Genomic DNA, 18,061 nt, shown 5'->3' on the forward strand with positions numbered 1-18,061 from the left:
ACATTTCTATTAGGTAGGCATACTGGCAATAAATTTCCTCAGTGTTTCTCTATGAAAGTGTTTCTCCTTTATTTTGAAAGATAATTTCACAGGGTACAGAATTCTAGGTTGGTGGGTTTTCCTTTTTCTCTCAGTATTTTAAATATTTTATTCCACTCTCTTCTTAAATGATTTCTTAAGCGGTGTTGATTTCTATGCAGATATTTTTCTAGATTTTTTAAATTAGTTTTTATTGTTTTATATCCATCTTCTGGCTCATCACCCTTTAATTTTTTTCAAGCTTATAGTTTTACAGTCTACAAGCATGGAATAAAATTAAAGTTGAAAACTGGTGTTTTCACAAAAGCTTTTTAAAAATTTTTGAACAGAAATATACAGCCTTCTAAATTTTAGAAAGTGAATACATGTAAAGGACAGAAATTAAGATGTCTTGATTACAAGTGCATCTTTGATTCATTGTTCCAAATGACTTTTTATGTTATATGAAATATGTGGTCTATACCATCAAAATGTAATGTTTTAAGGAATCAGTGTTTTTTATATAAACTTACAAACCAACTAGATTCCATTTTAATTTGCCAGGAGATATATAATATTCTAATTGTTTACTATAACTCTTCTCCTTAATTTTTAAAGTACAGTTTATGTGTGATGTAAAATCATGGCAAGTCTTCATCAAAACAGTATTGACTCAATGAATTATTTGACCAAATAAAAAGTATTTCTTAAAAAAATAATTGCAGTGTTTATGATGGGCTTAAATATACTGCAGACATTCTAAACTAAAAGTAGTTTGCAACCACAATAGATATAAAATATTCCTAGCTATATTTCCTACAGTTAGATTTTTGAAAAATAAACCTTTATTTTTCCCCTTTTTTCATGACTTTATTTCATTTGCAGAATCTTAGCAAAGTTTGTGGTAATTCTGGAGTCTAGTGTCCAGAATTCAACCTACGTAATAATGCTATAACTAATGCTTACAAAATAAGTTACTATAACATAGATCACCAAGCCAAATATTAAATTTTAATATACTCTTTACTTAAAATAATAATGTATTTGTATACCTATCATTTAAAATTTCAGTGACTGAGTGTGATGCCCAGAGGTCAATGACACAGCAAAACAAATTTTTGAAAATATCTTTAAAATATTTGTTAAATATCTATTTGAAAAGGAAATAAACATACAAAATGTTTACTTTTCAATTTTTAACTTAGATATTCATTAATTATAACCTCATTTAGTTACCCTTCATGTGTTTACCACCAATTTTTTTAAATGAAAAAAGTTGAGAATAAAGATGAGACTTATAGTTGATGTACATTATAGTTTATGAAGACATGGTTTTTACAGTGTGATTAAAAATATATGATAATTTTAAAATTAGTACTGTAGTCGATACAAACTAGGTTTACTGACAATGATACTGATTTCTTTTGAACTATAGGACTTTTTTGAAATTGCAATTGGAGTCCTGATGCTTTATGTGTTGCTATACTTAAATTTGCCTTTTGAACATTATATTATTATTTGAACTTGATGATACACACATTTATATGTGTATTTTACAAAGTAATTGTAAAATTATCAAAAATCTAAAAGGAACAAAAGTGCCTGGATTCCTCTTTGTCATTTTTAAAATTGGCCGTACTTGGTACACAGGCTTTTAAGTATGTGTATTGAAAACCAATTGCAGTGGTTTTCAGCTTCCCTTAGTGGTGTAATCATCTGGCCCTATAGCTGCAGAGATAAGATTCAATAGGTAGACTAATGGGGCCTGATAATTTGTGTTATTCTAGTTATACTGATGTGCAATAAAGAATAAGAAATAAAATTAAATGTTGCATGATTCAAACTGATTGGGCTACGTGACAGACTATTTAATTGAATAGTTCGAATAACTGAAAAATACCTTATATTCTGAATGTAGAATGCTAGTTCTTAAAAAAATGGAAATATAGTGTACTACATTTAATCTTATAACTTACTAACTGTATATTAGTCTTTCCTTTGGATAGCAATAACTTGATCTCATATAATAGTGTTCTGCCCTAGAATGTCTTTTAACATTAAGGTTGTTTATATGTTGGCAAATAAATACTATCAATGGAGATGAATATTGATGCAATAGAGAACACAAATATAAATGATCCTACTTTAATATAAGACTGATTTTAAGATTATTTTAGAATTCATATCACCAGCTAAAAAAAATCAGTTGAGAATGGCTTAAAAATTAAAGTCTATAACACAGATTGGGGTACCTGGGGGGCTCAGTCGTTAAGCGTCTGCCTTTGGCTCAGGTCATGATCCTGGGGTCCTGGGATCAAGCCCAGCATAGGGCTCCCTGCTCCGCGGGGAGCCTCCTTCTCCCTCTCCCACTCCCCCTGCTTGTGTTCCCTCTCTTTCTGTGTCTGTCTCTGTCAAATAAATAAATCAAATCTTTAAAAAACAAACAAACAAACAAAGATCAGTTGGTAGTAACCAAAAATATGTTTGCAGGCACCTGGGATGAGATTCAGTATTTAAACATTTCATTAACTCTGAATGACCTAGCAGATAAGAAATATATTTTGTAGGAACCACAGAGTTTTTGGAGACACTTTTTTCCCCTCTCACTTAAGACCTGAAAAACAAGTAAAGAGTTTGTTGTTTTTCATTGTAAAAGACCCTTCACATGATCTGGTTAAAGTTAACATTTATAGAATTTCTAGATATTTATAGAGAGTCATGGGATGAGAGAATGACAAAATGCTCCCATCCCCAAATATTTGAGAATATAATCAAGGATTATAATAATTCTTTATAAACATACTTACTGAAAATATATTTATTACTGATTTATTTTTCTTCTGCCTACTTTGGATTTAATTAGCGCTTCTTGATTTAGTTTCCCAAGGTGGAAACTTAAATTATTGATTTTATATCTTCTTTTCTAATATGTGAATTCAATGCTGTAGATTACTCTCTAAGCACTGCTTTCGCTGCAACCCACAAATTTTGATAAGGTGCATTTTCATTTAGCTAAAAATATTTTTAAATTTATCTTTGAGCCATATGTTATTTTGAAATACATTGTTTAATCTCCCTGTATTTTGATATTTTCCAGCTATCTTTCTTTTTTTGATATCTAGTTTAATTCCACTGTGTTCTGAGACAGACATTGTATGCTTTCTATTCTTTTAAATTTTGTTAAGGTATGTTTTTATGGCCGAGATTATGTTCTATCTTGGCAAATATTCCATGTAAATTTGAGAAGAATGTATAATCTTCTGTTGTTGGATGAATAGTAGTGTCAGTTATCCAGTTGACCAGTGGTATTGTGGACTGTAGCTGTGTCCTTACTGATTTTCTGCCTGCTGGATCTATCCATTTCTGTTAGAGGGATGTTGAAGTTTCTAAATCCAATAGTGGATTCATCCGTGAGTCCTTTTCATTTCTCTCAGTTTTGCCTCAGGTGTTAATGCTGTTTTTAGACACATGCACAATAAGGATTGTTATGTCTTCTTATAGAATTGTCTCTTTATCATTATGTAAGGATAATTTATGCCTGATAATTTTCCTTGCTATGAAATATGCTCTGTCTGAACTATTAAATCTTCTCTAGCTTTCTTTTGATTAATGTTAGCACGGTATATCTTTCTCCATTACTTAACTTTTTTTTTTTTTTTACCTTTTTTGTATGCCACAGAACAATGAATATTTTTAATTGAAAATTAATTCACATACCATAAAACTCACCCCTTTAAACTGTACAATTCAGTGAAAATATTTCTTTTTTTAGTGAAAAATATTTTTAAACAAAAACAATGACTTATTTATCGACAGCTTTTCATGTTGTTAACTATTCTACAATATCAGTTTTAATGCTTTGATAGTATTCTATTGACTATATTAAATAGTTTAATTACACTGTTTAAGATATTAAGGATTTTTTGATATTACATGATATCTATATATACTTTTTTCATATCCATCATTTTTATTATACTTTTTAATTAGGGTATAATTGACATAATATCATATTTGCTCCAGATATACAACATAATGATTAGTATTTGTATATATTGTGAAATGATGAGCCCAGTAAGTCTAGTTAACATCCCTCACCATATGTATTTACAAAAATTTTTTTTTCACGTGATGAGAACTTTTAAGATGTACTCTCTAGCAACTCTCAAATATGCAATACAATATTATTAACCAAAGGCATCAGGCTGTGCATTACCTCCTCATGACCTATTTATTTTATAACTAAAAATTGGTACTGTTTGATCCCTTGTCCTCTTTTGCCAACCCCTACCCCTGCCTCTGTGCACCACCAATCTGTTCATACCTATGAGCTTGAGTTTTTTGTTTTGTTTTGTTTTTGTCTTCGAATTCCATATATGAGTGAGATCATTCAGCATTTGTCTTTCTTTGTCTGATTTATTTCGCTTGGTGTAATGCCCTCAGGGTCCATCTATGTTGTTGCAAATAGCAGGATTTCATTCTTTCTTATGGCTGAATAATATTCCATTTTATGTATATACCACATTTTCTTTATCCATTTATCTGTCAGTGGACACTTAGACTGCTTACATGTCTTGGCTATTGTAAATGATGCTAGAATGAATATGAGGGGTACATATATTTTTTTGAGTCAGTGTTTTCCTTGTCTTCAGATAAATATTGAGAAGTAGAATTGTTGGATCATATGGTAGTTTTATTTTTATTTTTCTGAGGAACCTCCATACTGTTTTCCACAGTGATTGTACCAATTTACATTCCCATTAACAGTGCATAAGGGTTCCCTTTCCTCCACATCCTTGCAAACAGTTGTTATTTCCTGTCCTTTGGACAATGGCCATTCTAGCAGGTGTGAAATGATATCTCATTGTGGTTTTTTTTTGAAACAGTTTATTGAAATTTATTGTGAAATGTTGTGGCTGTCTACACTGGCTAATTCACAAGAAGAAACTCATTTAAGAAATTCTTGGATTCAGCCTATTCTGATTGATTGTGGGTTTGATTTGTATTTCTTTGATGATTATTGATAGTGAGCATCTCTTCATGTACCATATTGGCCATCTGGATGTCTTCTTTAGGAAACGTCTCTTCAAATTCACTGCCCGTTTTTTAATTGGATTTTATTTTGGTATTGAGTTTATGAGTTCTTTATATATTTTGGATATTATTCCCTTGTTACATATATGATTTGCAAATATTTTCTTCCATTCAGTAGCTTGTATCTTCTTTAGTTTGATGTATTTTTACCTGATGTATTTTTGCTTTTGCATCCTTTGCTTTTTGTGTCAAAACCAAAAATCACCACCAAGGCTCCTTGTAAAGAGTGTACTGCCTATTTTCTTTTAGGAGTTTAGGTTTTAAGTTCAATTCTTTAATCTATTTTGAGTTAATTTTTGTGTATAGTGTAAGATAGTGGTCCAGTTTTATTCTTTTGCATGTTGCTGTCCAGTTTTCCCAACACAATTTATTGAGGAGACTTTCCTTTCCCCGTTGTATATTCTTGGCTCTTATGTTATAAATCAATTGACCATCTATGTGTGGGTTTATTTCTGGTCTCTCTGTTCTGTTGCATTTAACTATATTTTTTATGCCAATGCCATACTGTTTGATTACTATAGCTTTGTAATGCAGTTTTAAATTAAGGAGCATAATGCCTCCAGCTTTGTTCTTTCTCAAGATTGCTTTGGCTATTTAGGGTTTTTGTGGTTTTATACAAATTTAGGATTGTTTGTTATATTTTTGTAAAAAATGCCATTGAAAATTAGCTAGGAATTGCAGTGCATATGTAGATTGCTTTGGGTAGTATGGGAATTTAACAATGTTAATTCTTCCATTTCATGAGCATGGAATAGCTTTCCATTTATTTGTCTCTTCTTCAATTTAATTAATTAATTAATTAATTTCAGTGTACGGGTCTTTTCCTTCCATTGCTAAATTATTCCTAGGTATTTTATTCTTTTTGACACAATTGTAAATAGGACTATTTTATTAAATTCTCTTTCTGATAGTTGATTATTAGTGTAGAGGAACACAACCAATTTTTGTTGGTTTTGTTCCCTGCAACTATACTGAATTCCTCTATTCAGAGAGTTTTTTTGTTTTGTTTTGTTTTGTTTGGTGGAGTCTCTAGAGTTTTCTGTATATAATATGTGATCTGCAAATAGTGACAGGTTTACTTCTTCTTTCCAATTCGGATGCTTTTTATTTCTTTTTCTTGTCTAATTGCTCTCTGGACTTTCTAATACTATGTTGAATAAAAATGGTGAGAGTGGGCATCCTTGTCTTGTTCCTGATCTTAGAGGAAAAGCTTTAGTTTTTACTGTTGTGTATGATGTTATCTGTGAGTTTGTCATATATGGCCTTTATTATGTTGTTGCTTTCCATCTATACCCTTTGTTGAAATACTGAGTTTATCATGAATGAATGTTGAATTTTGTCAGGTGCTTTTTCTGTAGCTGTCAAGATGATCATATGATTTTTATCCTTCATTTGGTTAATGTGGTGTATAATTGTGGATTTTGATCTATCCTTTATTCGCAGGCATAAATCCCACTTCATTATGGTGTATGATCCTTTTAATGCATTGTTGAACTTGATTTGCTTATATCCTGTAGAGGATTTTTGCATCTGTGTTCATCAGGGATACTGGTCTATGACTGTTTTTTGTAGTGTCCTTTTCTAATTTTGGTATCAGGATAATGCTTACCACATAAAATGAGTTTGGGAATGTTTTCTCCTCTCTTTTTTTAGAAGAGTATAGGAAGGATTGGTATTAATTGTTTGAATATTTGGTAGAATTCGCCTTTATCACTTTACTTTTAATTTATATATGTCTGTACATTTAAAGTACAATTCCCAGACAACATATAGTTGACATGTTTTTTTGATCCACTCTTTGATCCACGATATCTTTGTGTTGATGCTTTGACAACTGATGTTTAAAGCAATTATTTCTATAGTTGGATTAATATCTACTATATTTGTTTCTGTTTTCTATTCATTGCTCTTGTTTTTGTTCCAATTTTAGTCTTCAACTCCTTTCTGCCTTTTGTGGTTTAATTGAGCATTGTAAATGATTTCATTTTCTATCTTATCTCAGCATATTTATTTTCTCTTTTTTTCATTTTTTTATTAGTTGCCCTTGAGATTGTAATAACTCAGGTCTGCTCTCAAATAACATATACTACTTCACGTGTGGTGTAAATATCTTTTATGAACAAGATATTTCTAATTCCTCCCTCTTGTTCTTACATCATTGCTGCCATTCATTTTATTTATATGCATGTATAAATATACATATATATACACAGATAATCAAATACAGTTTTGCCATTAGTATTTGAGCAAACTGTTACCCATTAGATAAACTAAGAACAGGAAGAATAAAAGCTTTTTATTTTACCTTCACTTGCTTCTTCCCCACTACTCTTCCTTTCTTTATGTAGATCTGAGTTTCTGAATTATATTATTTTCTTTCTAACAAACTGCTTTTAACATTTCTTGTAAGGCAGGTCTATTGGCAACAAATTGCCTCAATTTTTGTTTGTCTGAGAGTCTTTATTTTTAATCCACTTTTTAAAAGACAATTTCACAGGGAATAGATTTTTATATTAGTAAGTTATTTTTTCTTGACAGTAAATATTTCACTCCATCCTCTCCTTGCTTGTATGGTTTCTTAGGAGAAGTTGGATATAATCCTGATTTTTGCTCCTCTATGGGTAAGGTGTTTCCCCATTGGTGTTTTGTTTTGTTTTGTTGTTTCTTGTTTTTTGCCTTAATTCTGTTTGGTGTTTTCTGAGCTTCTTGTATCAGAGGGTTGGTGTCTGACATTAATTTGCAGAAATTCTTCCATCATTACTATTTTAAATATTTCTTTTTTTTCTATATCACTTTCATCTCATTCTGGTATTTCTATTATGTATGTTATACTTTTTGTAGTTGTCTCACAGTTCTGGAATATCCTGTTTAGCTTTTCTCAGTGATTTTTTTTTCTCTTTGATTTTTGGTTTTGAAAGTTTCTCTTAACATATTCCCAAGCTCAGAGATTCTTTCCTTCGGCATGTCCAGTCTACTAAAGAGGCCATCAAAGGTATTAATAATTTCTGTTACAGTGGTTTGGATCTCTAACATTTCTTTTGATTCTTTTTAAAAATTTTTATCTTTCTTTTTACACTGTCTTTTCTTGTTTGTTGTCTATTTTTTCCTTTAGAGTCCTTAGCATATTAATCATAGTTGTTTTAAATTCTCAGTCTGATTATTCCAACATCCCTGTAGTATCTGAACCTGGTTCTTATGCTTGCTGTATGCTGTCTTTTAGTATGCCTTGTAATTTTTTTTTATTGAAAGCCAGACATCATGTAATGGTAAAAAGAACTCCAGTAAAATAGTGTGTGGTGTGGTGGTAGTTGTGGATAGGTCTCAGTTCCTGTGAGGCTGTGCTTCCTAGGCTGTGAATTTCACAAGTATTTCTTGGCCTTCCTACACCTTAGGTGGGACAAGATGGCCTGAGTGGGCTGGAATTGTGTACTTCCTTTCTCCCAAATGTAAGGCTTGATGGAGATATAGTTGGATCTTTTCCTACTTCCCTGTCAGTTAGGCTCTGGTAAAACCTCAGTTGTTTATTTGTGTGTTAAATATATTCTCTTGAGGGCAGGCCTTGTTAAGAACAGGGTGGTCTATTGTATTTCAGAATTATTCCTTTTCTCTCTGTCAGGTGCCTGAGCAGATTTTTCTCCAGTATTCACTCTGAGGACCTGGTAGGGCTCCTGGATGTTTATCTCACAAAAGGACAAGGACTGGAGTTTCTAAATCTGAGTTGTCAATACTTAGCCTCTAGTTACTTGTCAGTCATAGTTTCCTACCCTGGCACAGGTTTCTGCTGGTGAGTTTCTGCTCCAGTAACTTATGGATCTTTGTATCCACCTGCTATGTCTCTGATTTTTGATTCAGTGGTTTTCCTTGTACCCTCACTTTTCTGATGAATCTAAGAAGAGTTGCTGATTTTTCATTTTGTTCATCTTTTTATTTATTAGAATGGTGTGACAACTTCTAAACTCCTTATATGCTGGACCAGAAACCAAAAGTGCCTTAATTTATTTTTTGAAGACTGCATTCTATCTTGAGTTGTTAATTGAGCTAGCTTTATTTTAGTAACACTTATTTATAGTGCTTGTTATGTGCCAGACACTATTCTAAAGTCTTTATGCCAACTCATTTAGTCTCCATAGCAATTATTTCCATTTAGTACTATTGCGATCCTCATTTTATAGGTGAGGAAACTGAGGCATGTAAGTTGGATACATAACAACTGAGGGTATATAACTTGCTTGAGGTCACCAAGCTCAGAACAACTTATATTTGTTTCTTTTTTTTCTAACTACCTTATAAGCTCAAAAATAAGTTCAAAAATCAAACCAACTTCCTTTAACCAGTAGAATGTGGTTTGAAGTAAAGCTGTGCCAGTTGGGCTTACCCTTCAGAAGGCCTGACAGGTTCTACTTTTATACTTTTTTGGCTCTGAGTCAACCGTGGAGAAAATCTTGCTATACTACTACGGAGACACACAAATAGACATGTGAGAGAATGACGTAGTGAAGGTTGGTGTAGGTGGAGAGAACCTGGGATGGTATGGTGAGAGAGACCCATACATCCTAGCATGCCACCTGAACCTACCATCAGTGTTCTTGCCAGTGTATCAGAAATGTAAAGTAGTCATCTTGGAGGTGTCTGTTTAGATGAGCCCTACAAGACTGAATCTAGAGTTAATATCACTTGGAAAAGAACTGCCTAGTTGAATCAAATCAATCTACAGAATCATGAGAGAAAATAAATGGTAGTTGTTTTAAGCCAATAGATTTTGGGGTGCTTTGTTATGCAGCATAAATAAATGAAAAATATACATTCTTTTTTGTAGGAATTTGGATATTGGTGGTAGAGAATTCAAAGGGAAAGATTTTAAGGAATTCAAAATAGTTCTCAATCTAGATGAGAGATACTTTGTCCTTTGTACTTATTAGTCTTTTTTCCAGATTTATTGAGATATAATTGACATATAACGTTGTATTTAATGTGTACAGTATGATAAATTGATACACATGTATATTGCAAAATGCTAATCACAATAAGCTTAGTTAACACATCTGTCACCTCATATAATTACTATTTATTTATTTATTTTGTTATGAGAATATTTAGGATGTACTACTCTCAACAGCTTTCAAGTACAAAATATACAATATAGTATTGCTAACTGTAGTTACCATGTTGTATGTTATATCGCTAGAACTTGTTCATCTTATATCTGGAAGTCCATAATCTTTAACTGATACCTCCCCATTTCCTGTACCCCATTTTGGCCACTCCTGATAACCAACAGTTTACTCTGTTTAAATGAGTTCAACTTTTTTAGATTTCACATTAAGTGAGATCATACAGTATTTGTCTTTCTCTGACTTATTTAACTTACCCTTTAAAATCCATCTATATTATAGAAAATGGCAGGATTTCCTTCTTTCTCATGGCTGAACATTATTCCATTGTGCATGTATGTATGTACTGTGTAAAATATATCTGTAAGTATTACATTCATTACATTTTTTAACTGTTCATCTGTCAGTGGGCACTTAGGTTGTTTCCATACTTTGGCTGTCATAAATAATGCTGTAATGAACATGGGAAGTGCAGATATCTCTTCAAGATAATTATTTCATTTCCTTTGGATATAAACCCAGAAGTGGAATTGCTAGATCATATGGTAGTCCCATTTTTAATTTTTTGATGAACCTCCATACTATTTTCCATAGGGCTATATCAGTTCACATCCTTACCAACAGTGCACAAGGGTTTGTTCCCTCTTCTCCACATCTTCCCCAGTGCTATTTCTTGTCTTTTTTTTTGTCTTTTTGAATATAGAAATTCTACCAGGTATGGGGTAGTATCTCATTATGATTTTGTTTGCGTTTCCCTGATGATTAGTGATGTTGATCACCTTCTTATATATGTTGGCATTTATATATCTCTTTTGGGAAAAAAAAATCTGTTCAAGGCCTCTGCCTATTTTAAAATTAGATGATGATGGTGGTGATGATGATGATTATTGCTACTGATGTGTATGAGTTCCCTTTATATTTGAATATCTACCACTTATTAGATTAATTGCAAATATTTTCTCCCATTCCATAGTTTGCCTCTTCATTCTGTTTATTGTTTCTTTTCTGTGCAGAAGCTTCTTAGTGTGATGTAGCCCTACTTGCTGATTTTTGCTTTTGTTGCCTTTGCTTTTGGTGTCATATCCCACAATCATTGCCAAGACCAATGTCAAGGAGCTTCTTCCTTATGTTTTTTCCTAGGAATTTTATGATTCCCCGTCTTATATTTAAGGCTTTTGATTTAATTTTTTGAGTTAATTTTGAGATATTTTTATAAGTGGTGTAAGAGGTCAGATTTAATTATTTTTCCAGTGAATATCCAATTTTCTCAACACCATTTATTGAAGATATGGTCCTTTCCCCATTGAGTATTCTTTGTTCTCTTGTCAAATACTAGTTGACCATATATGGGTAGGTTTATTTCTGGGCTCTCTATTCTTTTAAATTGGTCTGTGTGCCTGTTTTTATGCCAGTACCATACTGTTTTGATTAATGTGGATTTGTAATATGTTTTCAAGTCAGGAAGTGTGAGCCCTCCAGCTTCATTTTCTTTTTCAAGATTGTTTTGCCTAGTTGAGTTTCTTGGGTTGTTGTTGGTCGCATATGCATTTTAGGATTATTTTTCCTATTTCTTTGAAAAGTGCCATTTCAATTTTAATAAGAATTGCATTGAATCTATAGATAGCTTAGGATAGAATGGACATTTGAGTATTAACTATTCCTGAATACAGGATCTTTCCATTTGTGTCTTTAATTGATGTCTTCTAGATTTCAGTGTATAGATCTTTTACGTCCTTGATTATATTTATTCCTAAGTACTTTATTCTTTTTGATGCTATTATAAGAGGATTGGTTTCTTTATTTCTTTTTCAGGTACCTCATTGTTAGTATATATAAAATGAAACTGACTTTTGTATGTTTATTTTGTGCCCTCATCTTTATTGAATTTGTTTATTCTAACAATTTTCATGGAATCTTGAGGATGTTCTATATGTAATATCATGTTATCTGCAAACAGAAAATTTACTTCTTCCTTTCTGATTTAGATTCCTTTTGTTTCTTTTTCTTAGCTGATCACTCTAGTTAGGATTTCTAGTCTTATGTTGAATAGGAATGGTGAGAGTGGGTACCTTTGCTTTTTTCCTGATCCTAGAGGAAGAGCTTTCAACCTTTCACCTTTGAATATGATGTTAGCTTTTGACTTACCATATATGGCCTTTGTTATGTTGAATTGTAATCCTTTTATACCCTCTTTGTTTAGAGTTTTCATTATGGAAGGATTTGATTTATCACATGCTTTTTCTACATCTATTGAGATGATCCTATGATTTTTGTCTTTTATACCATTAATAAGATATATTGCAATGATTGATTTGTGGTGTTGAACCATTCTTACATCCCAGGGATGAATCCCACTTGATCATGGTATATGATTTTTTTTAAATGCTGTTGAATTTGATTTGCTAGATTTTGTTCAGAATTTTTGCATGTATATTCATACAGGATTTAGTATCCTTATATGGCTTAGGTATCAGGGTAATGATGGCCTTGTAAAATAATATGGAAGTGTTTTCTCTTGTTCACCTTTTTGGAAGAGTTTGAGGACTGGCCTTCATTCTTCTTTAAATGTTTGATAGAATTTGCCAATTAAGCTCTCTGTGGCTGACCTTTTCTTTGTTGGGAGGTTTTTAATTATTGATTCAAGCTCCTTACTAGTAATTAGTCTGTTTAGATGTTCTTTTTCTTCATGAATAAGTCTTAGTAGACTGTATGTTTCTAGGAATTTATCCATTTCTCCTAGGTTTTTCAATTTGTTGGTGTATCATTATTCATAGTATTCTCATGATTCTTTGTATTTATTTGATATCAGTTACAATGTCTTCTCTTTTATTTCTAACTTTATTTATTTAGGTCCTCTCAAGTTTTTTTGGTGGTTGTTGTTGTTGTTAAATCTAGCTAAAGGTGGCCAATTTTGTTTATTCTTTCAAAACCCAAACCTTAGTTTTGTTGATCTTTTATTGTTTTCTTTTATTTCATTTATTTTTGCTCTGATCTTTTTTATTTTTTTCCTTCTGCTAAGTTGGGTGTAGTTTGTTGTTTTTTTCTCTAGTTCCTAGAGGTAAGAAGTTAGCTTTCTTAAGATTTTTTAAAATGTATGCATTGATCACCATAAAATTTCTGGTTAGAATTGCTTTTGCTGCATTCTATAAGTGTTGGTATGTTGTGTTTCTATTTTCAATTGTTTCCATTTTTTTTTTTTAATTTCACTTTGATTTCTTCTTTGACCCATTGATTATTCAGGAATAGAAATCTTAATTTTTTTATTCCTCTAAATTTACTATTTCTCTGAGGAAAGTAAAAAGTAGCCATATTTATTGAAACATGATTCAGTTCTAGGTCTCAGGCTAAATTATGAAAACTACAGAACAAGTGCCCTGACATCAGGGTGTATGTAATTTAATTGGAAAGACAACAATTAAATTATATAACATATAAACATATAATTTCTAAATTGGCCATGTAGGCATGGTACAGGAATGTAAATGACTAAGAGTTAATTAGACAATGATTTGCTGAAGAGGGTTACACCAAGAGAGAAGTAAATATAACATCCTTAAATAGCAGAGTTCAGCATAGCAAAGTTCAGCATATTTCATTAACTAAGAATCCATTATTGTTAACTGTTTAGAATTCTAATTATTGAATTAAAAAGTTAATATTTCAACAATTATATTTTACTTCATCACAGAGTTAATTTTATTGTTTTCATGGAATTTGCATTTAAACATAAAATAATTAGGCAACCTAGATATTTTTAAAATTCTGAAGCCATGAAATTTTAGTTCCCTAATCATTTTGGTATTTAATATTGCAGAAGATTTTTTATATGTCTGTAATTGGCATCTTTTTAAATAAAACTGGGAAGTAGTTGTCCAAAATGAATAAGAAGATATTCAATTAAGTACTATCATGAAGATTATCTCCAATTTGGATTTGTGTGACCTAATAATTCTCTTCTCCTTCAGACTATAAGTCTTATCTGCAAGAAAAAGTTTTCAAGTGAGGCAGTAATACTAATCACACTAACTCACTAGGTATTATTAAAAACTTATTTGGAACATACTTAAGCATTTTGAGGAAGGGGGCAATGTTATCTTATGTATCAGTATCACTTAACTTCACAAAACACTCTGTGAACTTCACAGAGTAACAAGATTGATTAATAGCTGAAGATAGAATGCTTAAATAATTGCAGAACCTTTCATTATAATCAGATTATCTATTATGTCCGAGATCAGTGAAGGAAATAGAAAAAAAATTCTAATTTTGAGTAATACCAGTGGTAGATTATTGACATCATGTTCAAGTGACATATGAATCACATTAATACAAAAGAGTTTAAAATAAAAATCTTTCATTGCTTGTGATAAGTTTATAGACAGTAATTATAGTTAGTAACACTATTTAGAATCCGTGAAAATAAATGCTAGGAAGATTATATCTTCTACAAAGAAATAAAGAAATATCAAAATAAACTATTAGAGATGGAATAATCTGTTTGAACAATGAATGCTTGAAAGAATAGTTTATCTATATGCCACTGTCTACACACACACACACACACACACACACGTACACACGTGTACCAGTGCATTGACAAAAAACATAGTCAGCTTCAGCTTTATGTGAGGAAATGGGATCTCTCCACTGTTCCATGTTGATGTGTTTTGTTTGTCCAGATATTTTGCTATGAGCTATGATCTAAAACACTTTAACTTTAGTTAGTAATAATGTATTAGTTAATAATAATTAGTTAATCATTAAGATTGGATCATTAATTAAACAAATATACAACGCTAATGCAAGATTTTAATAGGGGGAACTGACAATGAGGATGTATATGGGATCTCTGTGTACTTTAAATTTTTCATTTCTTTATTCATTCCTCCATTGGTAGACACTTAGGCTGCTTACATGTCTTACCAATTGTAAATATTGATCTAAATAGCTCTAAAAAATAAAGTCTAGGGGCACCTGGGTGGGTCAGTCATTAAGCGTCTTGAAACATCCTGATTTATGCCTGAGATATGGTCTTTCATAAACCCCTGTTATAAACCAGAGTTTGCCTGTATTAGGCCAAAATGGAAAAAATAGGTTTTTCAAAGGAGAGCCTGAGGAAAGACTTAAGCTCTTTTCTAAATAAGAAGTCCAAATGATGGGATACATTTATACATTGCCTTTCATTTCAGGACTTACAGAGCTTGGTAAGTTTGTAAAGATTCATTCACATCTGTTTTATTTCATATGAGGGTCTTTATATTTGGAAGACTGTTTTACTTGTAATTTAGACTAATTTTTCTCAAGATGTCCATGACTTACTCAGGTGTATGCTCAGTTACATATTCCTTGGCCCTCAGCCCAGAGACTCTTGATAATGTAGATATGGTATGAGACCTAGGAATCTGCTTTCTGTTTAATTCCTTAGATGGTACTTAAGAGTTTGAGGATTACAGTCTAGGCCTTGGGTAGGATATAAAAAGTAGCTAATCTCTTGGAAGAGTGTAAGGGTTTATCTGGATTTCCACATTTATTTTTACTTGGATTATGCTAACCTAGTTTACTCCCACATGGGAGAGATTCTTCCAATAGGGAAGATAGTTAATCTTACTAAATGCTCTCAGATAGGCCACTTGAGTTCAGATATTCTCTTCTAAACTATCACTGGATGACTGTGCTTTGTGAAAGCTAAAATTACCTACAGTAAGGGAAATTTCAAATATATGAGAAATAGTATGTAAAATTAAAGAGCTTGATCCAGAAATTTTACATAAAATTAATCAAATTTTAAAACTGTTAGAAATCCAGATCTTAATTACCTAGTTGAATTGAACATAGAAATAAATAATGTGATTGCAAATTGTCTTTTTAAGAAATTTGTAACAGTTGAAATCCTGTATTGTGCCTTAATTTCATTTAGCTACATTTTTCAACCTCTTACACAAATGTTAGCACTATCCTGACTTGGAAGTTTATCATTCAGTGCATTTCTTTATTTAGCAGAATGTTTTAACCAGAATTATTATACAAGGTATAAAAAGGTGTAATTTTCTTTGTTTTAGTTTTCTTGCCTAGATGTTTTTCTCTTAACTGTTTCACCAAATTCCATGTTCTCTAAGTACTCTAGGAAAAAGGAAAATTTTTTTTCCTTTTACTGATTAGTTGATTGGCAGGGGCAATGATAACATTTTTGATTTGTAGTTATATAAATTTCATACTTTCAAAATGCTTTGAATTAGAAGGTTTTATAGGAATTAATTTTTTTGAAAATTTTTTGAGTATAGTGGGTACATGGTGTTACATTAGTTTCCGGTATACAATTTAGTGATTTAACAATTTTATACATTATGCTATGTTCACCACATATGTAGCTTCTCTGTACCATTACATCACTATTACGATATCATTGACTATATTCCTTATGCTGTGTCTTTTATTCCTATACTTACTCATTCCATAACTGGAGGCCTGTATCTCCTTCTCCCCTTCACCCACTTTGCCCAACCCGCTATTGTCTGGCAACTATCAGTTTATTCTCTGATTTATAGGTTTGATTCTGCTTTTTTTGTTTCTTTATTTTTTTTTTAGATTTCACTTACAAATTAGATTATTTTTTTAACTTTTTTACCCATTGTATTCTCACTGGCTATTAGCAGATTTTTTGTTTGTTCTCAAATTTATTTTTGGAAGTTGAAAAAACCTTTTCTAAGCTATTTCCCATTTTTTCTAGATGTTTCATGGAACAATAACAGAAGAGCTTACCAGTCATGAAGAATGGAGTCACTATAATGAAAACATGATAGAAGATCAAAAAGATTTTGTTTTTGTGAAGTTCAGTGGTCTTCATTTAAAATCTATGGAAAATTTGCAATCCTGTATCTCTCTTAGAGTATGCATCTTCTCAAACAATTTTATTACAGATATTCATCCACTTCAGAGTTGTATAAAATTAGTCAAACTTGATCTCCATGGAAATCAGGTAAGCAATAGACATTTTAGATATTTGCATATAAATGAAATTAATATTTAAAAACACTTATGCTATGTATCCCAATATACCTCCCAATTTTTTATATAAAATATAAACAAAAATTTAAAAATAAATAGAATATATATAAATACAAAATTTAAAATTTAAGGGGTGCCTGCCCGGCTCAGTCGGTAGAGCAAGTGATTCTTGATCTTTGGATCATGAGTTTGACCCCCACATTGGATGTGAAGATTACTTTAAAAATTTTTAAATTTAAACAAAATTTTGTGTTAGAAATATGTAAAAACTGTATGATTTGGTATATTTTATTTCTTAATAGTCTGGATTAAAAATTCTCTGGACTTTTAAATTTTTTTAATGATGTAATTGACATATAACATATTAAATTCCTCTACAACATGATGATTATATATATATATATATATATATATATATATATAGCACAATTTCTTTATTCATTCCTCCATCTGTAGACACTTAGGCTGCTTACATGTCTTGGCTATTGTAAATGATGTTAGAATGAATATTTTTCCTTGTCTTCAGATAAATATTAAGAAGTAGAATTGTTGGATCATATGGTAGTTTTATTTTTATTTTTCTGAGGAACCTCCATACTGTTTTCCACAGTGATTGTACCAATTTACATTCCCATTAACAGTGCATAAGGGTTCCCTTTCCTCCACATCCTTGCAAATACTTATTTCCTGTCCTTTGGACAATGGCCATTCTAGCATGGCCATTGTCCAAAGGACATAACTATAGTATTGTTTTCCTTGTCTTCAGATAAATATTAAGAAGTAGAATTGTTGGATCATATGGTAGTTTTATTTTTATTTTTCTGAGGAACCTC

The 18,061-nt window shown here is 31.3% G+C and overlaps 1 protein-coding gene across 1 annotated transcript in view; it reads left to right on the forward strand.

The window, feature by feature from the left end:
• Window positions 1–18,061, forward strand: part of LRRIQ3 (leucine rich repeats and IQ motif containing 3) — a 202,775-nt gene that overhangs the window by 9,466 nt on the left and 175,248 nt on the right. Inside the window, exon 2 of the mRNA XM_028102548.2 lies at window positions 16,951–17,199. Within this exon, the coding sequence (XP_027958349.2) occupies window positions 16,951–17,199 (249 nt within the window). The remainder of the gene's footprint in view (window positions 1–16,950; window positions 17,200–18,061) is intronic.

The sequence above is a fragment of the Eumetopias jubatus genome, unplaced genomic scaffold (assembly GCF_037043125.1).
Source record: "Eumetopias jubatus isolate StellerSeaLion01/CBP00866 unplaced genomic scaffold, mEumJub1_p1.0 scaffold_4, whole genome shotgun sequence".
NCBI classification, from domain to species: Eukaryota; Metazoa; Chordata; class Mammalia; order Carnivora; family Otariidae; genus Eumetopias; species Eumetopias jubatus.